This window comes from Rhinoraja longicauda, chromosome 34, assembly GCF_053455715.1.
Source record: "Rhinoraja longicauda isolate Sanriku21f chromosome 34, sRhiLon1.1, whole genome shotgun sequence".
Classification (NCBI taxonomy): Eukaryota; Metazoa; Chordata; class Chondrichthyes; order Rajiformes; family Arhynchobatidae; genus Rhinoraja; species Rhinoraja longicauda.
This window is the reverse complement of record NC_135986.1, coordinates 18,909,931-18,935,775: the sequence shown is the minus strand read 5'-3', so window position 1 is coordinate 18,935,775 and position 25,845 is coordinate 18,909,931. Positions and strand designations below refer to the sequence as shown.

The following is a 25,845-nucleotide window of genomic DNA, read 5'->3' as shown; positions in this document are numbered from 1 at the left end:
TGAACAAGGCGTTGTCTCATGGTACACTGTATTACACAGGAGGGTGTGTGTATTGAACAAGGCGTGTCTCATGGTACACTGTATTACACAGGAGGGTGTGTGTATTGAACAAGGCGTGTCTCATGGTACACTGTGTTACACAGGAGGGTGTGTGTATTGGCCACCATATTACGCAGGAACCTGTGTGTGTGTTGGACGATGTGTAACACAGAGCACATACCCAGTCATGTGTACAGGTGGCCCGAGCTGGGTATTAGTTGTTAGTTTGGTTTCACACAGTTGTACCGCTGGGCTCTGATTGCTGGACAACTGCTGTCAAAGTGTAGAGAGGGTGTGTTTGTGGCACCAGCCTCTGACCCACACTGGACTTCATCTACCTTGGTAGGTGATGCGGTGGCAGCTCGGAGCCGGGACCATTGAAGCGCGTGGCGTTCCGATGTTTGATGCAGGGAGAGGTTCCATTGGCAACAGGGCTTCAGCGCTGGGAATTTGGAGGTGGGGAGAGAGCCTTGCCCTGTGATGGCACTCCCACATTGCAGCTCAAGGAAAGGAGGGCAGATAACACATCCACAAACTTACAGCCATCCAGAGTTCAGGAGCAGAAGGTAGTCATGGCCCCAGCCTGCCCTCCATCCCACCGGCCCAAACTCACGTCTGCTCCTTGGTTACAGCTTGCTCCACAAGGGCATGTGGGACAGTCCCACTGTGGCCCTTACACCCCGTTATGTAACTCTGGGGTACAAAGCCCCCTCACACGGTACCAACGTGCCCTCCTAGGCAAGCTCTCCACAACACCTAACCTTTGCCCTGGCCCTGTCCGCAACACCTGACCTTTCCCCTGACCCTATAGCCCAACATCTGACCTTTACCCTGTCCCAAACAGTTGACCTTCACCCTGCCCCCTGTCTCCAACAGTTGACCTTTCCCCTGACCCCTCCTTTGCCCAATCTATAGGTCTCCTTCCTGCCCCATTCTCACTTGCCCCCCACCACATCATTGGCCGTTTGTGTGGCCCATCCCCGATGCCCGTCCCTCATGCCCGTCCCTGATGCCCGTCCCCGATGCCCGTCCCTGATGCCCATTCCTGATGCCCGTCCCTGATGCCCATCCCTGATGCCCGTCCCTGATGCCCGTCCCTGATGCCCGTCCCTGATGCCCGTCCCTGATGCCCGTCCCTGATGCCCATTCCTCATGCCCGTCCCTGATGCCCGTCCCTGATGCCCATTCCTCATGCCCATCCCTGATGCCCGTCCCTGATGCCCGTCCCTGATGCCCGTCCCTGATGCCCATTCCTCATGCCCATCCCTGATGCCCGTCCCTGATGCCCATTCCTCATGCCCGTCCCTGATGCCCGTCCCTGATGCCCATTCCTGATGCCCATTCCTGATGCCCGTTCCTGATGCCCTTTCCTGATGCCCGTCCCTGATGCCCATTCCTGATGCCCGTCCCTGATGCCCGTCCCTGATGCCCATCCCTGATGCCCGTCCCTGATGCCCATTCCTGATGCCCATTCCTCATGCCCATTCCTCATGCCCATCCCTGATGCCCATTCCTGATGCCCATTCCTGATGCCCGTCCCTGATGCCCATTCCTTATTCCCATTCCTCATGCCCATCCCTGATGCCCATTCCTGATGCCCATTCCTCATGCCCGTTCCTGATGCCCATTCCGGATGCCTGTTCCTGATGCCCGTCCCTGATGCCCATTCCTCATTCCCATTCCTCATGCCCATTCCTGATGCCTGTTCCTCATGCCCATCCCTGATGCCCATTCCTGATGCCCATTCCTGATGCCCGTCTCTGGCCACGTCTGGACGCTGTGTTTCTACCCAGGACTACGACGGTCTGGGGGATTGTCCCACTTCAGCTCCTGTTCCCCGGACCTGCTCGTTCGCCCGGCTACATCCAACGTGCCCTGTTTCCACTGTCAATGTGGCCGCTCTCTTTAGTCTAGTCTAGTCTAGTCTAGTCTAGTTTACAGATACAGCGTGGAAACAGGCCCTTCGGCCCACTGATTCCGTGCCGACCAGCGATCACCCCGTACAGTACTTCTAACCGACACACTAGGGACAAATTACAAAAGCCAATTAACCTACAAAACCTGGATGTCTTTGGAGTGTGGGGGGGAAACCAGAGCACCCGGAGAAAGCCCACCCGGTCACAGACAGCACCCGTAGTCGGGATCAAACCCGGGTCTCTGGCGCTGTCGGGCAGCAGCTCTACCCGCTGCGCCACTGTGCCGTATTTCTGGGTGCCTGTTCTGTGCATCAGCGCTCAAACAGACCGCCTCCAAACGGCCACTGATGGACACCTGACTGAACTCTGGGGATTGTAGGTTGACCCTCACTCTGGCTACAATCAATGGTTCCTCTCAACAATGCTAACGGCTGGCCAGACCCGTGGAAACAAGGCGTGAACCCAGCCGGCCGGCACCCTGAGACAGATGCGTCCATTTAAACACAGCGAGCAAAGCAACGTGAAAGAATTGGTGCCTTTACTGTGGGGAAGGATGGCTGAAAGGATTAGACTTCAAGACACGGCGGTAAAGAATAGATGAGATGGAGGATTATGGAGCTGTGAACAGATGGAACAGAAGAGTTGGCAAAGATGATTCGAGGAAACAGCTCAAGTTTTGCCCGTTCACAGCAGCGTGGATCAGGGGTCAGACATTCATTGGCTAAATTTTGTTTAGTTTAGTTTAGAGATACAGTGCGGAAACAGGCCCTTCGGCCCACCGAGTCCGTGCCGACCAGCGATCACCCCGCACACTAACACCATCCTACACACTAGGGACAATTAACAGAAGCCAATCAACCTACAAACCTGCACCTCTTTGGAGTTTGGGAGGAAACGGAGCACCTGTAGAAAACCCACGCAGGTCACGGGGAGAACGTACAAACTCCACACAGACAGCACCGGAGGTCAGGGTGGAACCCGGGTCTCTGGCACTGTGTGGCAGCAGCTCTACCCGCTGCACCTCACCGGTGCCCTGTCCATCCATCCCGGGAACAGACTGGTAGAGGTCTGGTAGAACATGGACGCAAAAAGCTGGAGTAACTCAGCGGGTCAGGCAGCATCTCTGGAGCGGAGGGACTGGTGACGTTTCGGGTCGAGACCCTTCGTCACACAGTCTGGCCCTGGTAGACGTCTCCCTGCTAGACAGCTGTTGAATGGGCAAGACTTGGCTGGGATGGAGGGCCGTTGGTGGGTGGAGAGGGCGTTACCTAGGTTGACGGTCAGCTTGACACGGCCTCCGTCCAGCTCCAGCCGCAGCGTGTCTGCCGAGTCCTTGGACGTGGTGGCCATCAGGAGCCCGTAGGCTCGCTGCGACATGAAGCGCAGGGAGATGTCCTCAGCCTCGGTGTGCATCACCATCGGCATCATGATCTTCAGGTACATGCTCCCATCATAGCTCAGCACTGTGCCCTCTGTGGGTGGAAGCACACAGCACATACAACACAACCTTAACTCAGCACCGTGTCCTCTGTGGGTGGAAGCACACAGCACATACAACCCAACCATAACTCATCGCCGTGCCAATAGACAATAGGTGCAGCAGGAGGCCATTCGGCCCTTCGAGCCTGTACGCACCGCCATTCAATGTGATCATGGCTGATCATTCTCAATCAGTACCCCGTTCCTGCCTTCTCCCCATACCCCCTGACTCCGCTATTCTTAAGAGCTCTATCCAGCTCTCTCTTGAATGCATTCAGAGAATTGGACTCCACTGCCTTCTGAGGCAGAGAATTCCACAGATTCACAACTCTCTGACTGAAAAAGTTTTTACTCATCTCAGTTCTAAATGGCCTACCCCTTATTCTTAAACTGTGGCCCCTGGTTCTGGACTCCCCCAACATTGGGAACATGTTTCCTGCCTCTAACGTGTCCAATCCCTTAATAATCTTACATGTTTCGATAAGATCTCCTCTCATCCTTCTAAATTCCAGCTAGTCGTTCCAGTCTTTCAACATACGACAGTCCCGCCGTTCCGGGAATTAACCTAGTAAACCTACGCTGCAAGCCCTCAATATCAAGAATATCCTTCCTCAAATTTGGAGACCAAAACTGCACACAGTACTCCAGGTGCGGTCTCACTAGGGCCCTGTACAACTGCAGAAGGACCTCTTTGCTCCTATACTCAACTCCTCTTGTTATGAAGGCCAACATTCCATTGGCTTTCGTCATTGCCTGCTGTACCTGCATGCTTCCTTTCAGTGACTGATGCAATAGGACACCCAGATCTCGTTGTACGTCCCCTTTTCCTAACTTGACACCATTCAGATAATAATCTGCCTTCTTATTTTTACCACCAAAGTGGATAACCTCACACTTATCCACATTAAACTGCATCTGCCATGCATCCGCCCACTCACACAACCTGTCCAAGTCACCCTGCAACCTCATAGCATCTTCCTCACAGCTCACACTACCACCCAGCTTTGTATCATCTGCAAATTTGCTAATGGTACTTTTAATCCCTTCATCCAAGTCATTAATGTATACTGTAAATAGCTGCGGTCCCAGCACCGAGCCTTGCGGTACCCCACTAGTCACTGCCTGCCATTCTGAAAGGGACCCATTTATCCCCACTCTTTGCTTTCTGTCTGTCAACCAATTTTCTATCCATGTCAGTACCCTACCTCCAATACCATGTGCTCTAATTTTGCCCACCAACCTCCTATGTGGGACCTTGTCGAAGGCTTTCTGAAAGTCAAGGTACACCACATCCACCGGCTCTCCCGTCAATTTTCCTAGTTCCTCCGTTCATGTCCACGGGCTCCCTAGGGGATCGGGTAAACGCACAGTCTCTTGCCCAGAGCACGGGAATCGAGGACCAGAGGATGGGCTGAGCGGCCTGTCCCTGAGCTGCATTGGTGCGTTTGGCTGGGGTCAGAGTGGGCAGGGGCAGGATGGGCTGAGCGGCCTGTCCCTGAGCTGCATTGGTGCGTTTGGCTGGGGTCAGAGTGGGCAGGGGCAGGATGGGCTGAGGGGCCTGTCCCTGAGCTGCATTGGTGCGTTTGGCTGGGGTCAGAGTGGGCAGGGGCAGGATGGGCTGAGGGGCCTGTCCCTGAGCTGCATTGGTGCGTTTGGCTGGGATCAGGGTGGGCAGGGGCAGGATGGGCTGAGGGGCCGGTCCCTGAGCTGCATTGGTGCGTTTGGCTGGGATCAGGGTGGGAAGGGGCAGGATGGGCCAGTCCCTGAGCTGCATTGGTGCGTTTGGCTGGGATCAGGGTGGGCAGAATGGGCTGAGGGGCCGGTCCCTGAGCTGCATTGGTGCGTTTGGCTGGGATCAGGGTGGGCAGGAGCAGATTGGGCTGAGGGGCCGGTCCCTGAGCTGCATTGGTGCGTTTGGCTGGGATCAGGGTGGGCAGGGGCAGGATGGGCTGAGGGGCCGGTCCCTGAGCTACATTGGTGCGCGTCGTGTCGCATGCTCCGCCCTGCACCCACCTGTGTCGCAGTTGTTGCCGAAGAAGCCGGTGCCGATGCAGTCGCAGATGTAGCGGTTCCAGCCCTCGCGGCAGCTGCCTCCGTTGCGGCAGGGCCTGGCGCCACACTGCTTCAGCGTCTCGCGGGAGCAGAAGCCGCTGACGCCGCCCGTGTTCTGCAGCTCGGCCAGGTGCCGCACGTCACGGCTCTGCCCGTCGATGAACAGGTCGCGCACGCAGCCCACGTAGCCGTAGTTGAGGAAGGCAGTCCACAGCTCGGGGGGCAGCAGCAGGTCCACCTTGTTGTCGGGCAGCCCACCCAGGTACATGGCACTGTCCAGGTCCAGGATCTCACTCTCCCCGTTAGCCACGAACGGCAGGTGGCGGCTGTTCACCGAGATGGAACCTGCCGGCAAGGATGGGTCAGTCACAGCACGCACCGCGCACCGCGCACACACCCCACCCCACACACCCCACCTCACACCCCCCTCACCCCACACCCCACTCCCCCCACCCCCCACCCCACACCCCCACCCCTCACCCCACACCCCACACCCCACACCCCCACCCCCCACCCCACACCCCACACCCCCACCCCACACCCCCACCCCCCACCCCCACCCCTCACCCCACACCCCCACCCCTCACCCCACACCCCCACCCCACACCCCCACCCCCCACCCCCCACCCCACACCCCCACCCCTCACCCCACACCCCACACCCCACACCCCACACCCCACACCTCACACGGTCACACTCCTCACACACCCCACCCCACACCCCCCATCCCACACCCCCCTCACCCCACACCCCACTCCCCCGTCCCCCACCCCACACCCCACACCCCCACCCCTCACCCCACACCCCACACCCCACACCCCACACCTCACACCCCCACCCCTCACCCCACACCCCACTCCACTCCCCCTCCCTACCCACCCACCCCCACCCCCCCTCCCTCCCACCCACCCCACCCCCCCTCCCTCCCACCCACCCCACCCCCCCACCCTACCACTCCACCCCCCCTCCCCACCCCACCCCCCTCCCTACCACTCCACGCCCCCTCCCTCCCCACTACTCCACGCCCCCCCCCCACACCACTCCACCCCCCCTCCCTCCCCACCACTCCACCCCCCCTCCCTCCCTCCCCTCCCCTCCCTGGAAGAGGAGGACCTCCGGCCCACCTGAGCGTCCATCTCGCTGGAAGTCCACGTGACACCACTCCCCGTCGTTGACCTTCTTGTTGGTGGCGCGGACCTTGATGGCCCCCGAGCCCATGTCCAGCAGGAGGAAGAGGAACCCGTCCAGCAGCTCCATGGCAAAGTAGTCCACCTTCTGCAGCCGCTCGCTGCGGTTCTCCTTGGGGTGCTGTGGCTTGCCGTGGCTGAACAGCAAGAGGCCGCTGGGCTCGGTGGTGCAGAAGTCGAAGGAGATGGAGCCCGTCTTCTTGGTGTTCCACTTGGGGAGGGAGATGTAGGCTTCGGGGGCCTCGAAGGTGACGGGGTCCAAGGCAGCCACATCCTCACACTTGAAGAGCAGGTCCCCATTCACCTTCATCTTGGAGTCCCCTTCCTTCGCCAGTCGCGACAGCTCCAGTTTGAAGTCATTGTTCTTGTAGACAACCTGAGCAAAACACAAAGGGGTTTCAGTAACACCATCTCCATCTGACCTGAGGGGAAACCATGAACCAAGGGCAGCCAGCGCCTAACCAAGACTCATCCTCAGCGAATGTGCAGGAAAGATGTCAACAAAATGGAGAGGGTACAGAGGAGATTTACTAGAATGTTGCCTGGGTTTCAGCACTTAGGCTACAGAGAGAGGTTGAACAGGTTGGGTCTTTATTCTTTGGAGCGTAGAAGGTTGAGGGGGGACTTTTGATAGAGGTTTTTAAAATTTTGAGAGGGACGGACAGAGTTGACGTGGGTAGGCTTTTCCCTTTGAGAGTGGGGAAGATTCCAACAAGGGGACATAGCTTCAGAATTGAGGGACAAAAGTTTAGGGGTAACATGACGGGTAACTTCTTTACTCAGAGGGTGGTGGCTGTAAGGAATGGGCTTCCGGTGGAAGTGGTGGAGGCTGGCTCGATTTTATTATTTAAGAGTAAATTGGATAGGTATATGGATAGGAGGGGATTGGAGGGTTATGGTCTGAGTGCAGGTAGATGAGACTAGGTCAGGGAGAGTGGTCGGCGTGGACTGGTAGGGCCGAACGGGCCTGTTTCCGTGCTGTAGTTGTTATATGGTTATATGGTTATAAATCAACTGCAGATGCTGGTTTACACCGAAGATAAACACAGAGTGCTGGAGTAACTCAGCGGGACAGGCAGCATCTCTGGAGAAAAAGGATGGGTGACATTTCGGAGGGGGACCCTTCTTCAGACTAAAGAATGAAGACGTTTTTATTTCACAAAATGCTGGAGTAACTCAGAAGGGCGGCACGGTGGCGCAGCTGTAGAGTTGCTGCTTTACAGCGAATGCAGCGCCGGAGACTCAGGTTCGATCCTGACTACGGGCGCCGTCTGTACGGAGTTTGTACGTTCTCCCCGTGACCTGCGTGGGTTTTCTCCGAGATCTTCGGTTTCCTCCCACACTCCAAAGACGTGCGGGTATGTAGGTTAATTGGCTGGGTAAATGTAAAAATTGTCCCTAGTGGGTGTAGGATAGTGTTAATGTGCGGAGATCGCTGGGCGGCACGGACTTGGTGGGCCGAAAAGGCCTGTTTCCGGCTGTATATATATGATATGATGATATGATGATATGATGAAGGTCAGGCAGCATCTCAGGACAGAAGGAATGGGTGTCGACCCAAAACGTCACCCATTCCTTCTCTCCTGAGTTGCTGCCTGACCTGCTGAGTTTTTTGTGAAATAAATACCTTCGATTTGTACCAGCATCTGCAGTTATTTTCTGACACTTAAAGAATGAAGAAGAGTCTCGACCCAAAACATCACCCATTCCTTCAACCCATCTACTCCATGCGCAAGGTAGTAAAAGGCTGTGCGTTCCAGACCCCACCATCCACTGGGGGAAAACTCTCCAGGGCAGGTGGTAGAGTTGCTGCCTTATTCTAATTGAGTTGCCATCAATGCACAAACAATCCCCCTTAATTAAGAGTCTACCAGGCTGTCCCCAGGTCAGGCAAAGGGTACACTGTTAGAGGCTGAGAGGATGTAATGGAAGGTGGGTTTAGAAGGATGAGGGGGGACCTCATTGAAATTTACCGAATAGTGAGCGGCTTGGATAGAGTGGATGTGGAGAGGATGTTTCCACTAGTAGGAGAGTCTAGGACCAGAGGGCACAGCCTTCAGAATTAAAAGACGTACCTTTAGAAATATGAGGGGGAATTTCTTTAGTCAGCGGGTGGCGAATCTGTGGAATTCATTGCCACAGAAGGCCGCGGAGGCCAAGTCAGTGGAGATTTGAAGACAGAGTCTGATAGGTTCTTGACCCGCTAGTTGCACTGACCTGCTAGAACTGCCCCACACACACGGAGGACAATATACCCAGCCAATTAAGCTGCAAACCTGTGCATCTTTGGAGTGCGGGAGGAAAACGGATCACCCGGAGAAAACCCACGCAGGTCACGGGGAGAACGTGCAAACTCCATACAATGGGGCGGCAAGTGGCGCAGCGGGTAGAGCTGCTACCTCACCGCGCCAGAGACCCGGGTTCCATCCTGAAGTACGGGTGCCGTCTGTACGGAGTTTGTACGTTCTCCCCGTGACCTGCGTGGGTTTTCTCCGAGATCTTCGGTTTCCTCCTACACTCCAAAGACGTACAGGACTGTAGATTAATTGCGTGGAATCGCTGGTCGGTGGGCCGAAGGGCCTGTTTCCACACTGTGTCCCTAAACTACACTAGTGTACGGGGTGATCACCGGTCGGCGCGGGCTCGGTGGGGAAGGGCCTGTTTCCGCTCTGTATCTGTAAACTACACTAGTGTACGGGGTGATCACCGGTCGGCGCGGGCTCGGTGGGAAAGGGGTTGTGTTTCCACGCTGTATCTCTAAACTAGTGTACGGGGTGATCACCGGTCGGCGCGGGCTCGGTGGGGAAGGGCCTGTTTCCGTGCTGTATCTCTAAACTAGAGTAAAGCAAGGTTGGATCATTAGCCATACTCACGTCCTTCAGGCATCCCATGAAGTTGTTGCTGACGGGAGAGCCAGGCAGGTCGGCCGTACTCGGGCTGCCCCCGATGTAGAAGAAGTCGTCGGAGCCCAGCATGGTGTAGTCCTCCTGCGTGTACCCTGTGGTGGTCAGGATCCCGTCCACCGAAATCGTCACCTGCCCAGAAACGTTCGGCGGTGGGGGAGGGAGAGGCGGGGGTGAGGGGAAGGAAGCAAAAGGTGGGATAGATTCTATTACCAACAGGACTAACGAGAGTGACGGATGCCCAGGCTGGGCGGGGGATGTCCATTTTCATGTCTGCTTTTACCCTAGTTGAGTCTCATTAGGCACACTCTGCAGCAACTGAGGAGAGTGGAACACAGGGTCTGATGGCTTGAAGGGTGCCCACTGTCCCAGAAACTCTGACCAGCGGGAACAGTCTCCCTGTCCAAACTCTAAGCTCGCCTGGAATCTTCACTCACATCGTTCCTGAACCATAGAAATTCCCGGGAGTTTGTCCTCGACTTGTGGGGTGGCTGTTTGTAATTTAACCCTTGGTGTCCAGGTATCCCAACCCATCCCGCTTAAAGCAAGACGCCACAGGTGCTGGAAATGTGCGGTAAAAACCGGGAACGCTGGAGGGACTCAGCGGGCCAGGCAGCATCTGTGAGACACAAACAGAAACAGAGAACCCATTCTCCTCTGTACATTGTGCAGGAAGGAACTGCAGATGCTGGTTTGAATCAAAGATCGACACACAAGAGTGCTGGAGTAACTCAGCGGGACAGGCAGCATCTCTGGAGAGAAGGAATGGGTGACGTTTCAGGTCAAGATCTGATCAGTCTGAGGAAGGGTCTCAACCTGAAACGTCACCCATTCCTTCTCTCCGGAGATGCTGCCTGTCCCGCTGAGTTACTCCAGTATTTTGTGTCACTCATCGGTACACTCTCCAAGAGGGAAGGTCCAAATGGTCATTCCCAAAGGTCACAAGGAGGGATGGAAGGTCAACTGCATTACAGAGTGGTGATGGTCTGGAGATCCCGGCCCATTGGAAGAGCAGTGGGAGCAGAGGCAACCAGGGTCTTGGAAAGAACTTGTGTGGGCCAGCCCTGTCCCTCCACAGATGCTGCCTGACCTGCTGAGTTCTCCAGCACTCTGTTTTTGCTCCAGTTTCTAACACCTGTGGCCACTTGTCTCCAACACAGGAAACCTTCCCTGTTCCGCTCGCCACTCCAACCATCCCTGTTCCTCCAACCATCCCTGTTCCTCCAACCATCCCTGTTCCTCCAACCATCCCTGTTCCTCCAACCTTCCCTGTTCCTCCAACCTTCCCTGTTCCTCCAACCTTCCCTGATCCTCCAACCTTCCCTGTTCCTCCAACCTTCCCTGTTCCTCCAACCTTCCCTGATCCTCCAACCTTCCCTGTTCCTCCAACCATCCCTGATCCTCCAACCTTCCCTGTTCCTCCAACCATCCCTGATCCTCCAACCATCCCTGTTCCTCCAACCATCCCTGTTCCACTCGCCACTCCAACCATCCCTGTTCCTCCAACCATCCCTGTTCCACTCGCCACACCAACCTTTCCTGTTCCTCCAACCTTCCCTGTTCCTCCAACCTTCCCTGTTCCTCCAACCATCCCTGTTCCTCCAACCTTCCCTGTTCCTCCAACCTCCCCTGTTCCTCCAACCTCCCCTGTTCCTCCAACCTCCCCTGTTCCTCCAACCTTCCCTGTTCCTCCAACCTTCCCTGTTCCGCTCGCTCCTCCAACCAACATTTGTTCTTCGTCCCCACGCACCTTCGCTCATTATCTCCTGCCTCCCATCCCACCCCAACCCACACCTCTCCTCCTGCTCCCTCTCCCTCTCCCCCACCTTTCCTCTGTAGCCGCCCTGTCTCACAGTTCAGCTGCTCATTCACCCGTCTGCTGTGTGTTTCTATCTTCCCGGGTGCTGCCTGACCTACCGAGTACACCAGCAGTTACAGTTCCCTTGCCAACATCAATCAGTACCATGGCGAACAATGGCCTCTCTCTTGTTCTCTCCCTCTGTGTCTCTCTGTCTCTATCTCTCTCTCTCCTGACCCTGTGAAACTGGCAACTTATAATCATTAGTGATAGCAGCAGAATTAGGCCATTCAGCCCATCGAGTCTACTCCGCCATTCACTCGTGGCTGATCTATCTCTCCCTCTGAACCCCATTCTCCTGCCTTCTCCCCATAACCCCTGACACCCAGCACTAATCAAGAATCTATCTATCTCTGCCTTAAAAATATCCACTGACTTGTGGCCTCCACAGCCATCTGTGGCAAAAAAAATCCACAGATTCACCACCTTCTGACCAAAGAAAATTCCTCCTCATCTCCTTCCTAAAGGAACGTCCTTTAATTCTGAGGCTGTGCCCTCTGGTCCTAGACTCTCCCACCAGTGGAAACATCCTCTCCACATCCATTCACCACCCAGATTCACAATGGCACATCTCATCAGAGACAACCCAGCAGGATAACACTTCCACCTTATCTCCCTGCACCCCAGGAACGTATCCTCTGCCACACACCCACCAGGGTCCCTCTCATCCCTTCGGCCCTTATCTACACTCGGGCTAGTCTACAACACCAGTAAACCTTGCTGTATGTCTTTGGGCTTGGGACACAACTACTTGTGAACCATCTGCTCTGGGCCCTTGTTGTAAATGCCCCTCTCCTGTCATGCCTAAAGCTTCACTACCCCTTCCTTCCACTTCAAGCCATCAGACCCCACGCCATCTTGAATCTCATCTGTTGGCATCGGGCCGGAAAGGGAAATGCTCGGATTCCAGTCACCGTTTACGAGAGGGGTGCAAGGGGATGAAATCAGAACCAGTGTCACACAGTAAAGGCCAGTGTTGTTTCCACATGGATAATCTCCTGGCAAAGTCTCTGTACTGTCCAGCCTAACGCTGCCAACCCTGTGTCATCTCCTGCTACCCCTGAATGTACGTTCGCCCCTGTCTCTTCCCTGGAGAGGTGACTGCTAGGAAGCCAGGGCCCTGGTGGGCAAGGTGAAATGCCTTGGTCTGAAGAAGGGTCTCGACCCATTCCTTCTCTCCAGAGATGCTGCCTGTCCCGCTGAGTTACTCCAGCATTTTGTGCCTGCCCAGTTGGTATAGGCAGGCTCCCCTCTCTGTTGAATCTGCCCAGTTCAAGATGCATCGTGTTGTGTGTGACTGACATCGTACTGGGTGGGCCCGGCACAGGCAGCAGATGCTAATACCCTGCTCCGGTTTCCAACACACACGTGTGCGTGTCTATCTTCACCGCTCCCACTGACAGAGCAGGAGACCCAAACCAGGGGCTCTGGGGGGAAGGCAGGAGAATAGGGTTCGGAGGGAGAGATAGATCAGCCATGATTGAATGGCGGAGTAGACTTGATGGGCCGAATTGCCTAATTCTGCTCCTATCACTAATGAAAGCGATGGAGAACTGGCACAGTTGAGGCCAGCATAGATCTGACATGATTGTATCCAATGATGGGGCAGGCTAGAAGGGCCGAATGGCTTTCTGCTGCTCTGGGTTTTGTTCATAAATTCTTGGAACAGAATTAGGCCATTCGGCCCATCAAGTCCACTCCGCCATTCGATCATGGCTGGTCTATCTCTCCCTCCTAACCCCATTCTCCTGCCTTCTCCCCATAACCCCTGACACCCGTGCTAATCAAGAATCTATCTATCTCTGCCTTAAAAATACCCAACGACTTGGCCTCCACAGCCTTCTGTGGCAATCAATCCTACAGATTCACCACGCTCAGGCCAAAGAAATTCCTCCTCCTTTCGAAAGGTACGTCCTATTATTCTGAGGCTTTGCCCTCTGGTCCTGGACTCTCCCACTGGTCTTGTGTTCGCTGCTGAGTCCTGGGTCCTCCACTGACCCAGCAGTCCACACCTTGCACCTCCCTGCTGCCCATTCTAATATGGGTGTAGGTAGTGGCAACATTTCCCTAGTGCATGGCTGAGCAAGCCTCCCACACGAATCCCAGATCCCAGCCTGGTCCATGGGGCATTGCATCATGCGTTCAGGAGACAACCTCTTACTTCCTTTAAACATAGAAACATAGAAAATAGGTGCAGGAGGAGGCCATTCGGCCCTTCGAGCCTGCACCGCCATTCAATATGATCATGGCTGATCATCCAACTCAGTATCCCGTACCTGCCTTCTCTCCATACCCCCTGATCCCTTTAGCCACAAGGGCCACATCTAACTCCCTCTTAAATATAGCCAATGAACTGGCCTCAACTACCTTCTGTGGCAGAGAATTCCACAGATTCACCACTCTCCGTGTGAAAAAAAACGTTCTCATCTCGGTCCTAAAAGACTTCCCCCTTATCCTTAAACTGTGACCCCTTGTTCTGGACTTCCCCAACATCGGGAACAATCTTCCTGCATCTAGCCTGTCCAACCCCTTAAGAATTCTGTAAGTTTCTATAAGATCCCCCCTCAATCTTCTAAATTCCAGCGAGTACAAGCCGAGTCTATCCAGTCTTTCTTCATATGGAAGTCCTGCCATCCCAGGGATCAATCTGGTAGGTTAATCTATTAGTTTTTAGTTTAGTTTAGTTTCGAGATACAGCGAGGAGACAATCCCATCGGCCCACCGAGACCGTGCCAACCAGCAATGCGTGCGCACTAACACTATCCTACACACACTAGGGACAATTTACAATTAAACCAAGCCAATTAACCTACAAACCTGTGTGGCTTTGGAGGGTGGGAGGAAACCGGAGCACCCGGTGAAAACCCACGCAGGTCACGGGGAGAACGTGCAAACTCCGCACAGACAGTGCCCGTAGTCAGGATGGAACCCGGGTCCCTGGCGCTGTGAGGCAGCAGCCCTACCCGCTGCACCACCGCGCTACCCTTGATGTTTAGGGACATTTACATTTCTACAGCCTACCTCACATCACCCACCAAAGACTAGCACTGACCTACTGCAGGGACCAAAAACTCCTGTCTCCGGAGGACCTGAGTGAATCCACTGTTTTATTTTAGTTTAGTTTAAATACAGTGTGGAAACAGGCCCCAGGGCTCAACGTGCCCACGCCGAACAGCAATCACCCGTTTACACTAGTTCTACGCTTTCCCTCTTTCTCATCCACTCCCTACACAATAGAGGGCAATTTACAGAGAGCCTGTAAACCTACAAACCCGCACGTCTTTTTATGACAATGCAGCGTCTTTCTGTTAGTTATAGACAATAGACAATAGGTGCAGGAGTAGGCCATTCGGCCCTTCGAGCCAGCACCGCCATTCAATGCGATCATGGCTGATCACTCTCAATCAGTACCCCGTTCCTGCCTTCTCCCCATACCCCCTCACTCCGCCAACCTTAAGAGCTCTATCCAGCTCTCTCTTGAAAGCATCCAACGAACTGGCCTCCTCCACTGCCTTCTGAGGCAGAGAATTCCACACCTTCACCACTCTCTGACTGAAAAAGTTCTTCCTCATCTCCGTTCTAAATGGCCTACCCCTTATTCTTAAACTGTGGCCCATTGTTCTGGACTCCCCCAACATTGGGAACAGCGTTGGGTTCAGAGATACAGCGCAGAAACAGGCCCTTCGCCCACCGAGCCCGCGACGACCAGCGATCCCCGCACACTAACACTATCCTACACACACTAGGGACAATTGACAATTTCACCGAAGCCAATTAATCTACAAACCTGTACGTCTTTGGAGTGTGGAAGGAAATCGGAGCACCCGGAGAAACCCACGCAGGTCACAGGGGCCACGGTCTAAGTATAATGGGGAGGCCATTTAAAACTGAGATGAGATAAAACCTTTTTCACCCAGAGAGTTGTGAATCTGTGGAATTCTCTGCCTCAGATGGCAGTGGAGGCCAATTCTCTGGAGAGGGTTAGATTTAGCTCTTAGGGCTAACGGAATCAAGGGACATGGGGAGAAAGCAGGAACGGGGTACTGATTGTGGATGATCAGCCATGATCGTATTGAATGGCGGTGCGTACAGGCTCGAAGGGCCGAATGGCCTACTCCTACGCCCGCTTTCTAGGTTTCTAGAACTATTGACCAGTGGTTTGAAGTAGCCAGCTTAGTGTCACCACCCTGTGTAAATGACAACCTCTGTAAATGTCGCCTTTATTATCTCTGACACTATCTGACTTTGTCAAGTGTGAAAAACTATTTCTTGTCGAGTTCATCTAATTCTAGTCACTTCTTTCCCTTGATCACATCTGATTCGGTGCATCTTTGCAAGATAACCCATCACCTAAAAGACAAAATAATGCTTTCATGAACATAAATTTCAGGAAGCGTGCCTGTTTTTTTAAATGTCCTGGACCTCATTTGTTTGTTGGGGATCAACTCTGAGGAAACATTACTGGATAATGCACAAGAACAAAGGCAGGACATCTGAAATAAAACAGAAAATGCTGGAAACACTCAGCTGGTCAGGCAGTATCTGTGGAGAGAAACAGCATTAATGTTTCAGCTGGGCTAATATACACCAATCTTTGCTTCTCTTTCCTTCTGACTATCTTACAAAGTGATTCCAGCATTAATTTGTCATGTTTTAGATTAGATTCACTGTATTCGGGGTCTGTCGTTGAACAAAAGGGGAAATTAGCCAGCCTGGGGAATAATCCAAGAAGGAACACAGCACACAAGGACTCTGTCTGATTCACTGGTTCTGATTTCTGATCCTTACAGGAGAATATTAGTGGGAACAAAGTAAAGAAGCAATTGTCAGACACAAAAATGGCCTTTGTCATTACCACAGTTCTGTTAATGGTATTAGTAGTAGGGGCAACTGGTTGAGAAAGGCATTCCAAAATCACCCGCTAGTGATCACAGCCCATGCAAGAAATGGCCTCACAAGCCCTCCACAGCCAATGCTCACACATCCAGCGCTTTGCAACAACATGCACAGCCTCATGCAATGGTAAAATAAATCAGCACAAAACACACTGTAGAGTGACACGGAGTTCATTTTTAAAGAGGAGATGGGCGAGGAGTGAAGCCAGCCGAGGATCGATGCCCCACTCCACTCCCTCTGACATCGTGCTTTGCGATGTTAGACTCTGACCGCACCTGTCTGCACAGGTGAGCGATGCTCTGCTCTCTGTACAGGTAGGTGTGGGGACTGGGCGCAGGTGTTTCAGGTGGAGGCCTGCCCGAGGGGTGGATAGGTGCGTGCCTGTGCCTGCACGTGGTGGGTGCAGTGGACACGAGTGGCGTACACGCACACTCAGGTACAGCGAGACATCCCTTGCCACTTAGCAGGCCAGGACTGACCCTGGGTGGTGGCACGTGTACGAAAGAACTGCAGATGCTGGTTTATACTGAAAATAGACACAAGAGTGCTGGAGTAACTCAGCGGGACAGGCAGCATCTCTGGAGAGAAGGAATGGGTGACGTTTTGGGTCGAGGCCCTTCTTCAGTCATTCATTCCTTCTCCCCAGAGATGCTGCCCGTCCCATTGAGTTACTCCAGCATTCTGTGTCTATCTGGGTGAAGTATCTCCCTGTCAGGGAGAGAGCGGGTCCACCTCGCCTAGCAGGACAGCGGCCAAACTCCGGCCAGGAACAGTATCCGACCATCCGGTGGAGATGTGAAGTAAAGCTGGACGGGATCCAGGCTGGACAAGGCAAAGCTGCCTGACCTCGGCGTTCGAGGAGATCAGTGGAAAGGTGGCCGTCCAATCTCTGGTCCCCCTCTTGGTCACCTGGGCAGTAGGTCACACTGACCCATCCGCGCGACAGCCAGAGGGGGTGTTGTAGATGTCCACCAGTCTGCCTGGAGGACCACTTTCTCTCAGGTATTCCACATCCAGTGACAATCTTCAACAAGCAACCCAGCCTGGGGTTAAACGGCTCTCAAGAAGCAAATGCCCTCAGGCAGGGCGACTGAAACGTGCTTCAGAAAACTCGCCGTGACAGTTCAGGTTAATTCAGTTTATCGTAGCAAAAATGGAGTGGAGGCAGCCCAGACCATCACACAAACCAACCTCCCCTCCACTGACTCCATCTACACCTCACGCTGCCTCGGCAAGGCCAGCAGCCCAGACCATCACACAAACCAACCTCCCCTCCACTGACTCCATCTACACCTCACACTGCCTCGGCAAGGCCAGCAGCATAATCATGGACCAGTCTCACTTCTTGTCCCCTCTCCCATCGGGCAAGAGGTACAGAAGTGTGCAAATGCACACCTCCAGATTCGGGGACAGTTCCTTCCCGGCTGTTATCAGGCAACTGAACCGTCCTACCACAACCAGAGAGCAGTGACTATCTACCTCTCCGATGTCCCTCGGACTATCCTTGACTGGACTTTGCTGGCTTTATCTTGCACTAAACGTTATTCCCTTATCTTGTGCCTACAAACTGTAAACGGCTCGATTGTCACCATGTGTTGTCTTTCTGCCGACTGGTTAGCACAGAACAAAAAGCTGTTCATTGTACCTCGGTACACGTGACAATAAACTGGACTGATTGTACAGTGAAAAGCTTTTGTTGTGGTGATGTCCAGTCAGCAGGAAGAGAACACATGATTACAATCGTGCCATTCACAGTGTACAGGTATCACAGTTAAAGCAAGCAATGCTGCTGTAGGTTTAAGAGTGCGGAGTGACTGTAATATGCTGTTGTAGATCTATTTCTGCGGCTCGCACGCAAACAGTCGCCTGGGTTGGGCGCCATCCTGGTGGCCGTGGATAGCCACGAGACCGTTTGTTGAATGATGTTCTCGATCACAGACAAGGCTGACTCCAGCAAATCCAGTTATCAGACAGATTTGATCAGAGAGCGCACATCACAGGCTGGATGAATGTGCTCCCCAGGCACCCATGAATTGCCCACAACTAATAACCACAATTATGCAAAATGGCTCTGTTTTTTTTACAGTCTGCTATTATTTAGCAATGAGCTGCTCAAACTGAAGAGACAACCATGATCTGTTTTCCACCCTTCACCCATCAGGTCCCAGAGTGACAACAAATGTATTTCTGTTAAATTAAACCGTGCCCCAGAGATCCAGGGGAGGCAATGAAGACCAGCTGGATATATTCCTGAATACTGAATCTATCTGTAATTACTCCAATTGGAACTGTTCAGTTTCTGTTCAGTTTCGTTTACTGTCACGTGTACCGAGGTACAGTGAGCAGCTTTTGTTGCGTGCTAACCACTCAGCAGAAAGACAAACATGACCTGTTGACTGTGCGTCAATGTGCATGTGGGACTGCTTTCCATAAATGCCTCTGATAGCACCTTAGATGCCTTAGTATGTTCGGCATGGCCCCAACAACTCTCACCAACTTCTACAGATGCGCCTTAGACAATAGACAATAGGTGCAGGAGGAGGCCATTCGGCCCTTCGAGCCAGCACCACCATTCAATGTGATCATGGCTGATCATTCTCAATCAGTACCCCGTTCCTGCCTTCTCCCCATACCCCCTGACTCCGCTATCCTTAAGAGCTCTATCCAGCTCTCTCTTGAATGCATTCAGAGAATTGCAGAATGGTTTGCGACCAGCTCCATCTATGACCACAAGCAATTGCAGGGAATTGTGGACGCAGCCTAGACCATCAGACAAACCAACCTCCCTTCCATCGACTCCATCTACACCTCACGCTGCCTCGGCAAGGCCAGCAGCCCAGACCATCAGACAAACCAACCTCCCTTCCATCGACTCCATCTACACCTCACGCTGCCTCGGCAAGGCCAGCAGCATAATCAAGGACCGGTCTCAACCCGGGTACAGAAGTGTGAAAATGCACACCGGTAGCAATGTGTCCTTCACCCTGGTGCGTCCCGGTCCAAGAATGATCGCAGGAATGAGTGGGTTCACGTATGATGAGCGCTTGCCGACACTGGGCCTGGACTCGCTGGAGGTAGAAGAATGAGGGGGACCTGCAGGTATCATCACCGAATAGTGAGCGGCCTGGATATGAGTGGATGTGGAGAGGATGTTCCCAGTAGTGGGAGAGTCTAGGACCAGAGGGCACAGCCTCAGAATTAAAGGACGTTCTTTTAGGAAGGAGATGAGAAGGAATTTCTTTCGGCAGAATGTGGTGAATCTGGAATTCTTTGCCACAGACGGCTGTGGAGGCCACAAGTCAGTGGATATTTTTAAGGCAGAGACTGATAGGTTCTTGATCAGTGCGGGTGTCAGGGGTTATGGGGAGAAGGCAGGAGAATGGGGTTAGGAGGGAGAGATAGATCAGTCGTGATTGAATGGCGGAGTAGACTTGATGGCTTGAATGGTCTAATTCTGCTCCTATCACTTATGAACATGACTACAGCTGTTGGAGGAGGCAGTTCATCGCTAGGTTATGCATCATGACTCCATGAGGTTACGGCTTACTAGTCTGGACTGGACAACAACTTCCAACCCAAAACTCTTGAGTTTCTGCCATGTTTGCCGCTGGTTCATGAAACTACTGTGGCTGAAAGTCGGCCCCTGATTCACACTGGTGAGTTTACAATCATGGGGCCCTGTACTTGAGGGCCTGAGATGGCAGCAAATTTGTCCTGAAGATAGACACAAAATGCTGGAGTAACTCAGCGGGACAGGCAGCATCTCTGGAGAGAAGGAATGGGTGACGTTTCGGGTCGAGACCCCTCTTCAGGCTGATGTCAGGGGGGAGGGAGACACAGATTTCACTTGGGCAGTTAACACCCCAGCAGTATGAATGTTGATTTCTCTAACTTCAAGTAAACCTTGCTTCCCCTCTCTCTCGATCCCTTTCCCCATCCCTGTTCTCCCACCAGTCTGACCACCCCCTCCATTAACGGGGACTGTGCGTGTCGGTCGGGGACGAGCTGTCCATCCGTGGGCGCGTGGGGAAGAGAGTGGAAGTTTTGTTGCCTCCATCACAGTGAAGGGGATGTTTGGAGTCACTGTGATGGACGTTTGTGTTGGGGTCATGTGTCTTGTGGGGTTTTTTTTGTGTGTGACTGCTCTGTAATTTCGTTCGGTATTCTGTATTCTAACAATGATCTATTCTACATTTTCCTCGACCCCATCTCTTTTGATGTCTCATTTTCACAGCTTAACCTTCCATATCTCTGTATCTCCCTCTCCCATGACTGTCAGTCTGAAGAAGGGTCTCGACCCGAAACGTCACCCATTCCTTCTATCCAGAGACGCTGCCTGACCTGCTGGCTTACTCCAGCATTCAGTGTAAACCAGCATCTGCAGTTCCTTTCTAAACCCCATTCTCCTGCCTTCTCCCCATAACCTCCATCACCCGTACAAATCAAGAACTTTCCAAGTACCACGTCGTTACATCCTTAGTCACAGTCTTTATATTTTTCTTAGTTTAGAGAAACAGCGCAGAAACAGGCCCAAGATAAGTTGCTTTTCCATTTAATGATCTCCTGAATTTGCAAGGAAACTTACTGCTGTCGTTCAATGTAACCAGCGGGTTCAAAGCTTTTGGAAGTACTTTGCGTGAATTAAAGGATTTTTTTTTGGACTAAATGTGTCTTTTTCTGCAGTAAATCCAATTTCAAACTGCACCAATTTCACATGTCAGGCTCTGATCATGATAAATGTGTAATCAAAGAAACTTGAACATCAGACAGGACCAGCCAGTGAATGCGTGTTGAGGTCTGTCTGCTTCTGGCTTATTGATCCTTGTGGTGGAAACACCACCCCTAACAATCACTATTCCTTAACCTCGCTCTCCATTGATTCACCGTACAACCCCTTCAACCACACGCCTTCTTACTTCCAGACGACCTCCTTGCTGAGCAAATATTTAGCTTGAGTTGGTCCATCTTAGGCGCTCCTGTAGCTGCAGTGGGAGAGTCTAGGACCAGAGGGCACAGCCTCAAAATTAAAGGACGTTCTTTTAGGAAGGAGATGAGGAGGAATTTCTTTAGTCAGAGGGTGGTGAATCTGTGGAATTCATTGCAACAGAAGGCTGTGGAGGCCACGTCAGTGGATATTTATAAGGCAGAGATAGATAAAGATTCTTGATTAGTACTGGTGTCAGGGGTTATGGGGAGCCAAGATTGAATGGCGGAGTAAAATTCGTGGGCTGAATGGCCTAATTCTGCTCCTATCACCTCTGATCTTATGACTCAGTGTGGGGAGGTGGGACTAGGAGAGGATTCTGGCCTTGACTCACGTTCTCCCAGGGACTGAGGATTGGAGTCGGTGTGTGTGGCATCTCTCCGGAGCTTTGTCGACATTAATTCCATACATTTTACTCCCTGCAGATGTTGCAAAAAGCTTTGTAATTGATGACTGCTTTTAGCTTGTCGCCAGTTTCCCTGGCAACGTAAATGTCTTGCATTTTTATCAAGTCCCTTTTTTAGTTTAGTTTAGAGATGCAGTGTGGAAACTGGCCCTTCGGCCCACCGAGTCAGTGCCGACCAGCGATCCCTGCACACTGACACTACCCGACACACACTAGGGACAGGTTACATTTACACCGAAGCCAATTAACCTTTTTCACCCAGAGAGTTGTGGAATTCTCTGCCACAGAAGGCAGTGGAGGCCAATTCACTGGATGTTTTCAAGTGAGAGTTAGATTTGCTCTTTGGGCTAACAGAATCAAGGGATATGGGGAGAAGGCAGGAACGGGGTACTGATTGTGGATGATCAGCCATGATCATATTGGCTCAAAGGGCAGAATGGACTACTCCTGCACCCATTGGCTATGTTTCTATGAAATGGTACTGGAGGACTGGATGGACTGGAGGTCATTTTCAACATCACTCAGACACTGGGTCAGTTCCTCGGGATAGCTGGCCAGTTAATGTAACCCCATAACTGAGAAGAGGGAGAGGGACCACACGGAATTACTATGCAATGCTTAGGCTCACGTCAGTGGGGTTATGCCAGAGACCGTCACAGTGGTGCAGCGGGTAGAGCTGCTGCCTCACGGCGCCAAAGGCCCAGGTTTGATCCCGACTAAGGGTGCTGTCTTTACGGAGTTTGCACGTTCTCCCCGTGACCTGTGTGGGTTTTCTCCGGGTGCTCCGGTTTCCTCCCACTCTCCAAAGACGTGCGGGTTTGTAGGTTAATTGGCTCGGTAAAATTGTAAATTGTCCCTAGCGTGTGTAGGATAGTGTTAGTGTGCGGGGGGGATCGCTGGTCGGCACGGACTCGGTGGGCCGAAGGGCCTGTTTCCGAACTGTATCTCTAAACTAAAATATATAAAGACCGTGACTAAAGATGTAACAACGGAGTACTTGGAAAGTTCCTGATTTGTGCGGGTGAAAGAGTTTATGGGGAGAAGGCAGGAGAATGGGGTTAGGAGGGAGAGATAGATCAGCCATGATTGAATGGCGGAGTGGACTTGAGGGGCCGAATGGCCTAATTCTGCTCCTATCACTTATGATCTTATGAAGACAAGGGGATGATTGGCAAGGGTTTGGCTTGACAAATGTCCTGGGGTGTTCTGAGGCTGTGACTAATGGGGGAGCAGGGATGACTGAGGATCGGAGGCGAGCTGGATGAGTGTGGGTCGGAGTGAGTTGCAGGGACAGAGATGGAGAGGCCGCAGAGGGATTCCAACGGAGCAATATCAATGTTAAAGTCAGTGTGTTGCAAGTGACAAAACAGCACATCTCTCTCAAAGCCTGCCAGCAAGGTCACCAATTTATCACAAGCTGATGAAAACAAACCCAGCTCTGGGAGAGGGCTTGTCACATCCCCTGTCAACACAGCCACCGCTGCCAACCCTGGCCCTGAGCGAGGGGAAGCCCATCTGACATCCTCTAGAGGTGAACCATCCCCATCTCCAACACACCACCCCCATCCCCAGCACCCCAACACGTCCTCATCTCTAACACCCCACCCCCAGCACCCCAACACGTCCTCATCTCTAACACCCCACCCCCAGCACCCCAACACCACACCCTGCCCCCAACACCCCACCCCCATCCCCAGCACCCCAACATGTCCTCATCTCTAACACCCCACCCCCAGCACCCCAACACGTCCTCATCTCTAACACCCCACCCCCAGCACCCCAACACGTCCTCATCTCTAACACCCCACCCCCAGCACCCCAACACGTCCTCATCTCTAACACCCCACCCCCATCCCCAGCACCCCAACACCACACCCTGCCCCCAACACCCCACCCCGTCCCCCTGCACCCCAACACCACACCCTGCCCCCAACAGCCCACCCCGTCCCCCTACCTCATCCCCAACAACACCATCATCGGTAAACCCCCCTGCCTCTGTAGCCCCCTCCACCCTCACCTGTCTCTGTAATCTCTTTGTTGCCCCTACACCCCTCCCTGTCTCTATAACCCCCTCCAGCCCCTACACCCCTCTCTATCTCTATAACCCCTACCAGCCCCGACACTGCTCCCCGTCTCTGTAACCCCCACCAGTCCCTACACTGCTCCCCATCTCTGTCTCTATAACCCCCACCAGCCCCTACACCCCTCCCTGTCTCTATAACCCCCACCAGCCCCTACACTGCTCCCCATCTCTATAACCCCCACCAGCCCCTACACTGCTCCCCGTCTCTGTAACCCCCACCAGCCCCTACACTGCTCCCTGTCTCTATAACCCCCACCAGCCCCTACACCCCTCCCTGTCTCTATAACCCCCACCAGCCCCTACACTGCTCCCTGTCTCTATAACCCCCACCAGCCCCTACACCCCTCCCCGTCTCTGTAACCCCCACCAGCCCCTACACTGCTCCCCATCTCTGTCTCTATAACCCCCACCAGCCCCTACACTGCTCCCCGTCTCTGTAACCCCCACTAGCCCCTACACTGCTCCCCATCTCTGTCTCTATAACCCCCACCAGCCCCTACACTGCTCCCCGTCTCTGTAACCCCCACCAGCCCCTACACTGCTCCCCATCTCTGTCTCTATAACCCCCACCAGCCCCTACACTGCTCCCCGTCTCTGTAACCCCCACCAGCCCCTACACCCCTCCCCGTCTCTGTAACCCCCACCAGCCCCTACACTGCTCCCTGTCTCTGTAATCTCTGTTGTCCCTACACCCCTCCCTGTCTCTGCCCCCCCCCCCCCCCACCCCGGCCTTGTCGACCACAGCTGGGCCCCGCAGTGCTGTGAGCCACAGATGCCTTGCATGGTTTGTACCATGTGGAGATGGTTTATCCTGCAGGCACTGCGTTGTCACCAGGACGTTGCTGCAGCCTCGCCCCTGGACTGTACTGCCCTCTCTTTCGTGAGTGCGTTCACTTTGTTGTGCAGGAAGGAACTGCAGATGCTGGTTTAAGCCGAAGATAGACACAAAAAGCTGGAGTAACTCAGTGGGACAGGCAGCATCTCTGGAGACGAGGAATGGGTGACGTTTCGGGACGAGCAAGTAGAAGGGCCTCGACCCGAGACGTCACCCATTCCTTCTCTCCAGAGACGCTGCCTGTCCCGCTGAGTTACTCTAGCTTTTTGTGCCTATGTTCAATGACTGTGTGGCTGTACAACAAACATTTTGCTATGATTCACATTTCCAGCCCCCACCTCAACCTAGGGGGTGACTCAGTATCGCTAATTAATATTGCTTTTAATGTTAAGACGATCTGTCTCTTTAATAATTCACGTCAGTCGAGCAGAAACAGATCAACAGAGAGAGTTAGCGATCCACCCTTTTCATCAGCCGCTCTTCCCTCGACACTCTGACACAATCTGCCTCCTCTGCTGCTACAGTTCTGGCTGCTGGAAACAAGGTGCTGATTTAACACTGAGAACTCAGGGAAAGTTCTGCTACTGAAGGCAGACACAAAATGCTGGGAGTAACTCAGCAGGTCAGGCAGCATCTCAGGAGAGAAGGAATAGGAGACGTTTCGGGTCAAGAAACTTCTTCAGACTCCACCCAAAACGTCACCCGTTTCTCTCCGGAGATGCTGTCTGTCCCGCTGAGCTACTCCAGCTTCTTGTGTCTACCTTCGGTTTAAACCAGCATCTGCAGTTCCTTCCTACACAAAGTATAAGAAAATAACTGCAGATGCTGGTACAAATCGAAGGTATTTATTCACAAAATGCCGGAGTAACTCAGCAGGTCAGGCAGCATCTCAGGAGAGAAGGAATGGGTGACGTTTCGGGTCGAGACCCTTCTTCAGTATACCTACACAAAGTTCAGTAACTTGTTGAAATATCATCTGTAGACAGCAGGAGTCTCTCGTGCCTCCAATTCATACATTCACAAGTTATAGGAGCAGAATAAGGCCATTCAGCCCATCAAGTCTACTCTGCCATTCAATCATGGCTAATCCATCTCTCTCTCTGAACCCCATTCTCCTGCCTTCTCCCCATAACCCCTGACACCCATACCAATCAAGAATCTGTCAATCTACACCGTAAAGATATCCATTGACTTGGCCTCCAGTCGT

At 53.2% G+C, this 25,845-nt stretch overlaps 1 protein-coding gene across 1 annotated transcript in view; it reads right to left on the bottom strand.

The window, feature by feature from the left end:
- LOC144609619 (neurexin-2-like) overlaps positions 1–25,845 on the bottom strand; it is a 309,609-nt gene that overhangs the window by 17,287 nt on the left and 266,477 nt on the right. Inside the window, exons 8-11 of the mRNA XM_078428117.1 lie at positions 9,547–9,708; positions 6,611–7,049; positions 5,448–5,831; positions 3,224–3,427 (exon numbers count right to left, since the gene is read on the bottom strand). Of these exons, the coding sequence (XP_078284243.1) occupies positions 3,224–3,427; positions 5,448–5,831; positions 6,611–7,049; positions 9,547–9,708 (1,189 nt within the window). The remainder of the gene's footprint in view (positions 1–3,223; positions 3,428–5,447; positions 5,832–6,610; positions 7,050–9,546; positions 9,709–25,845) is intronic.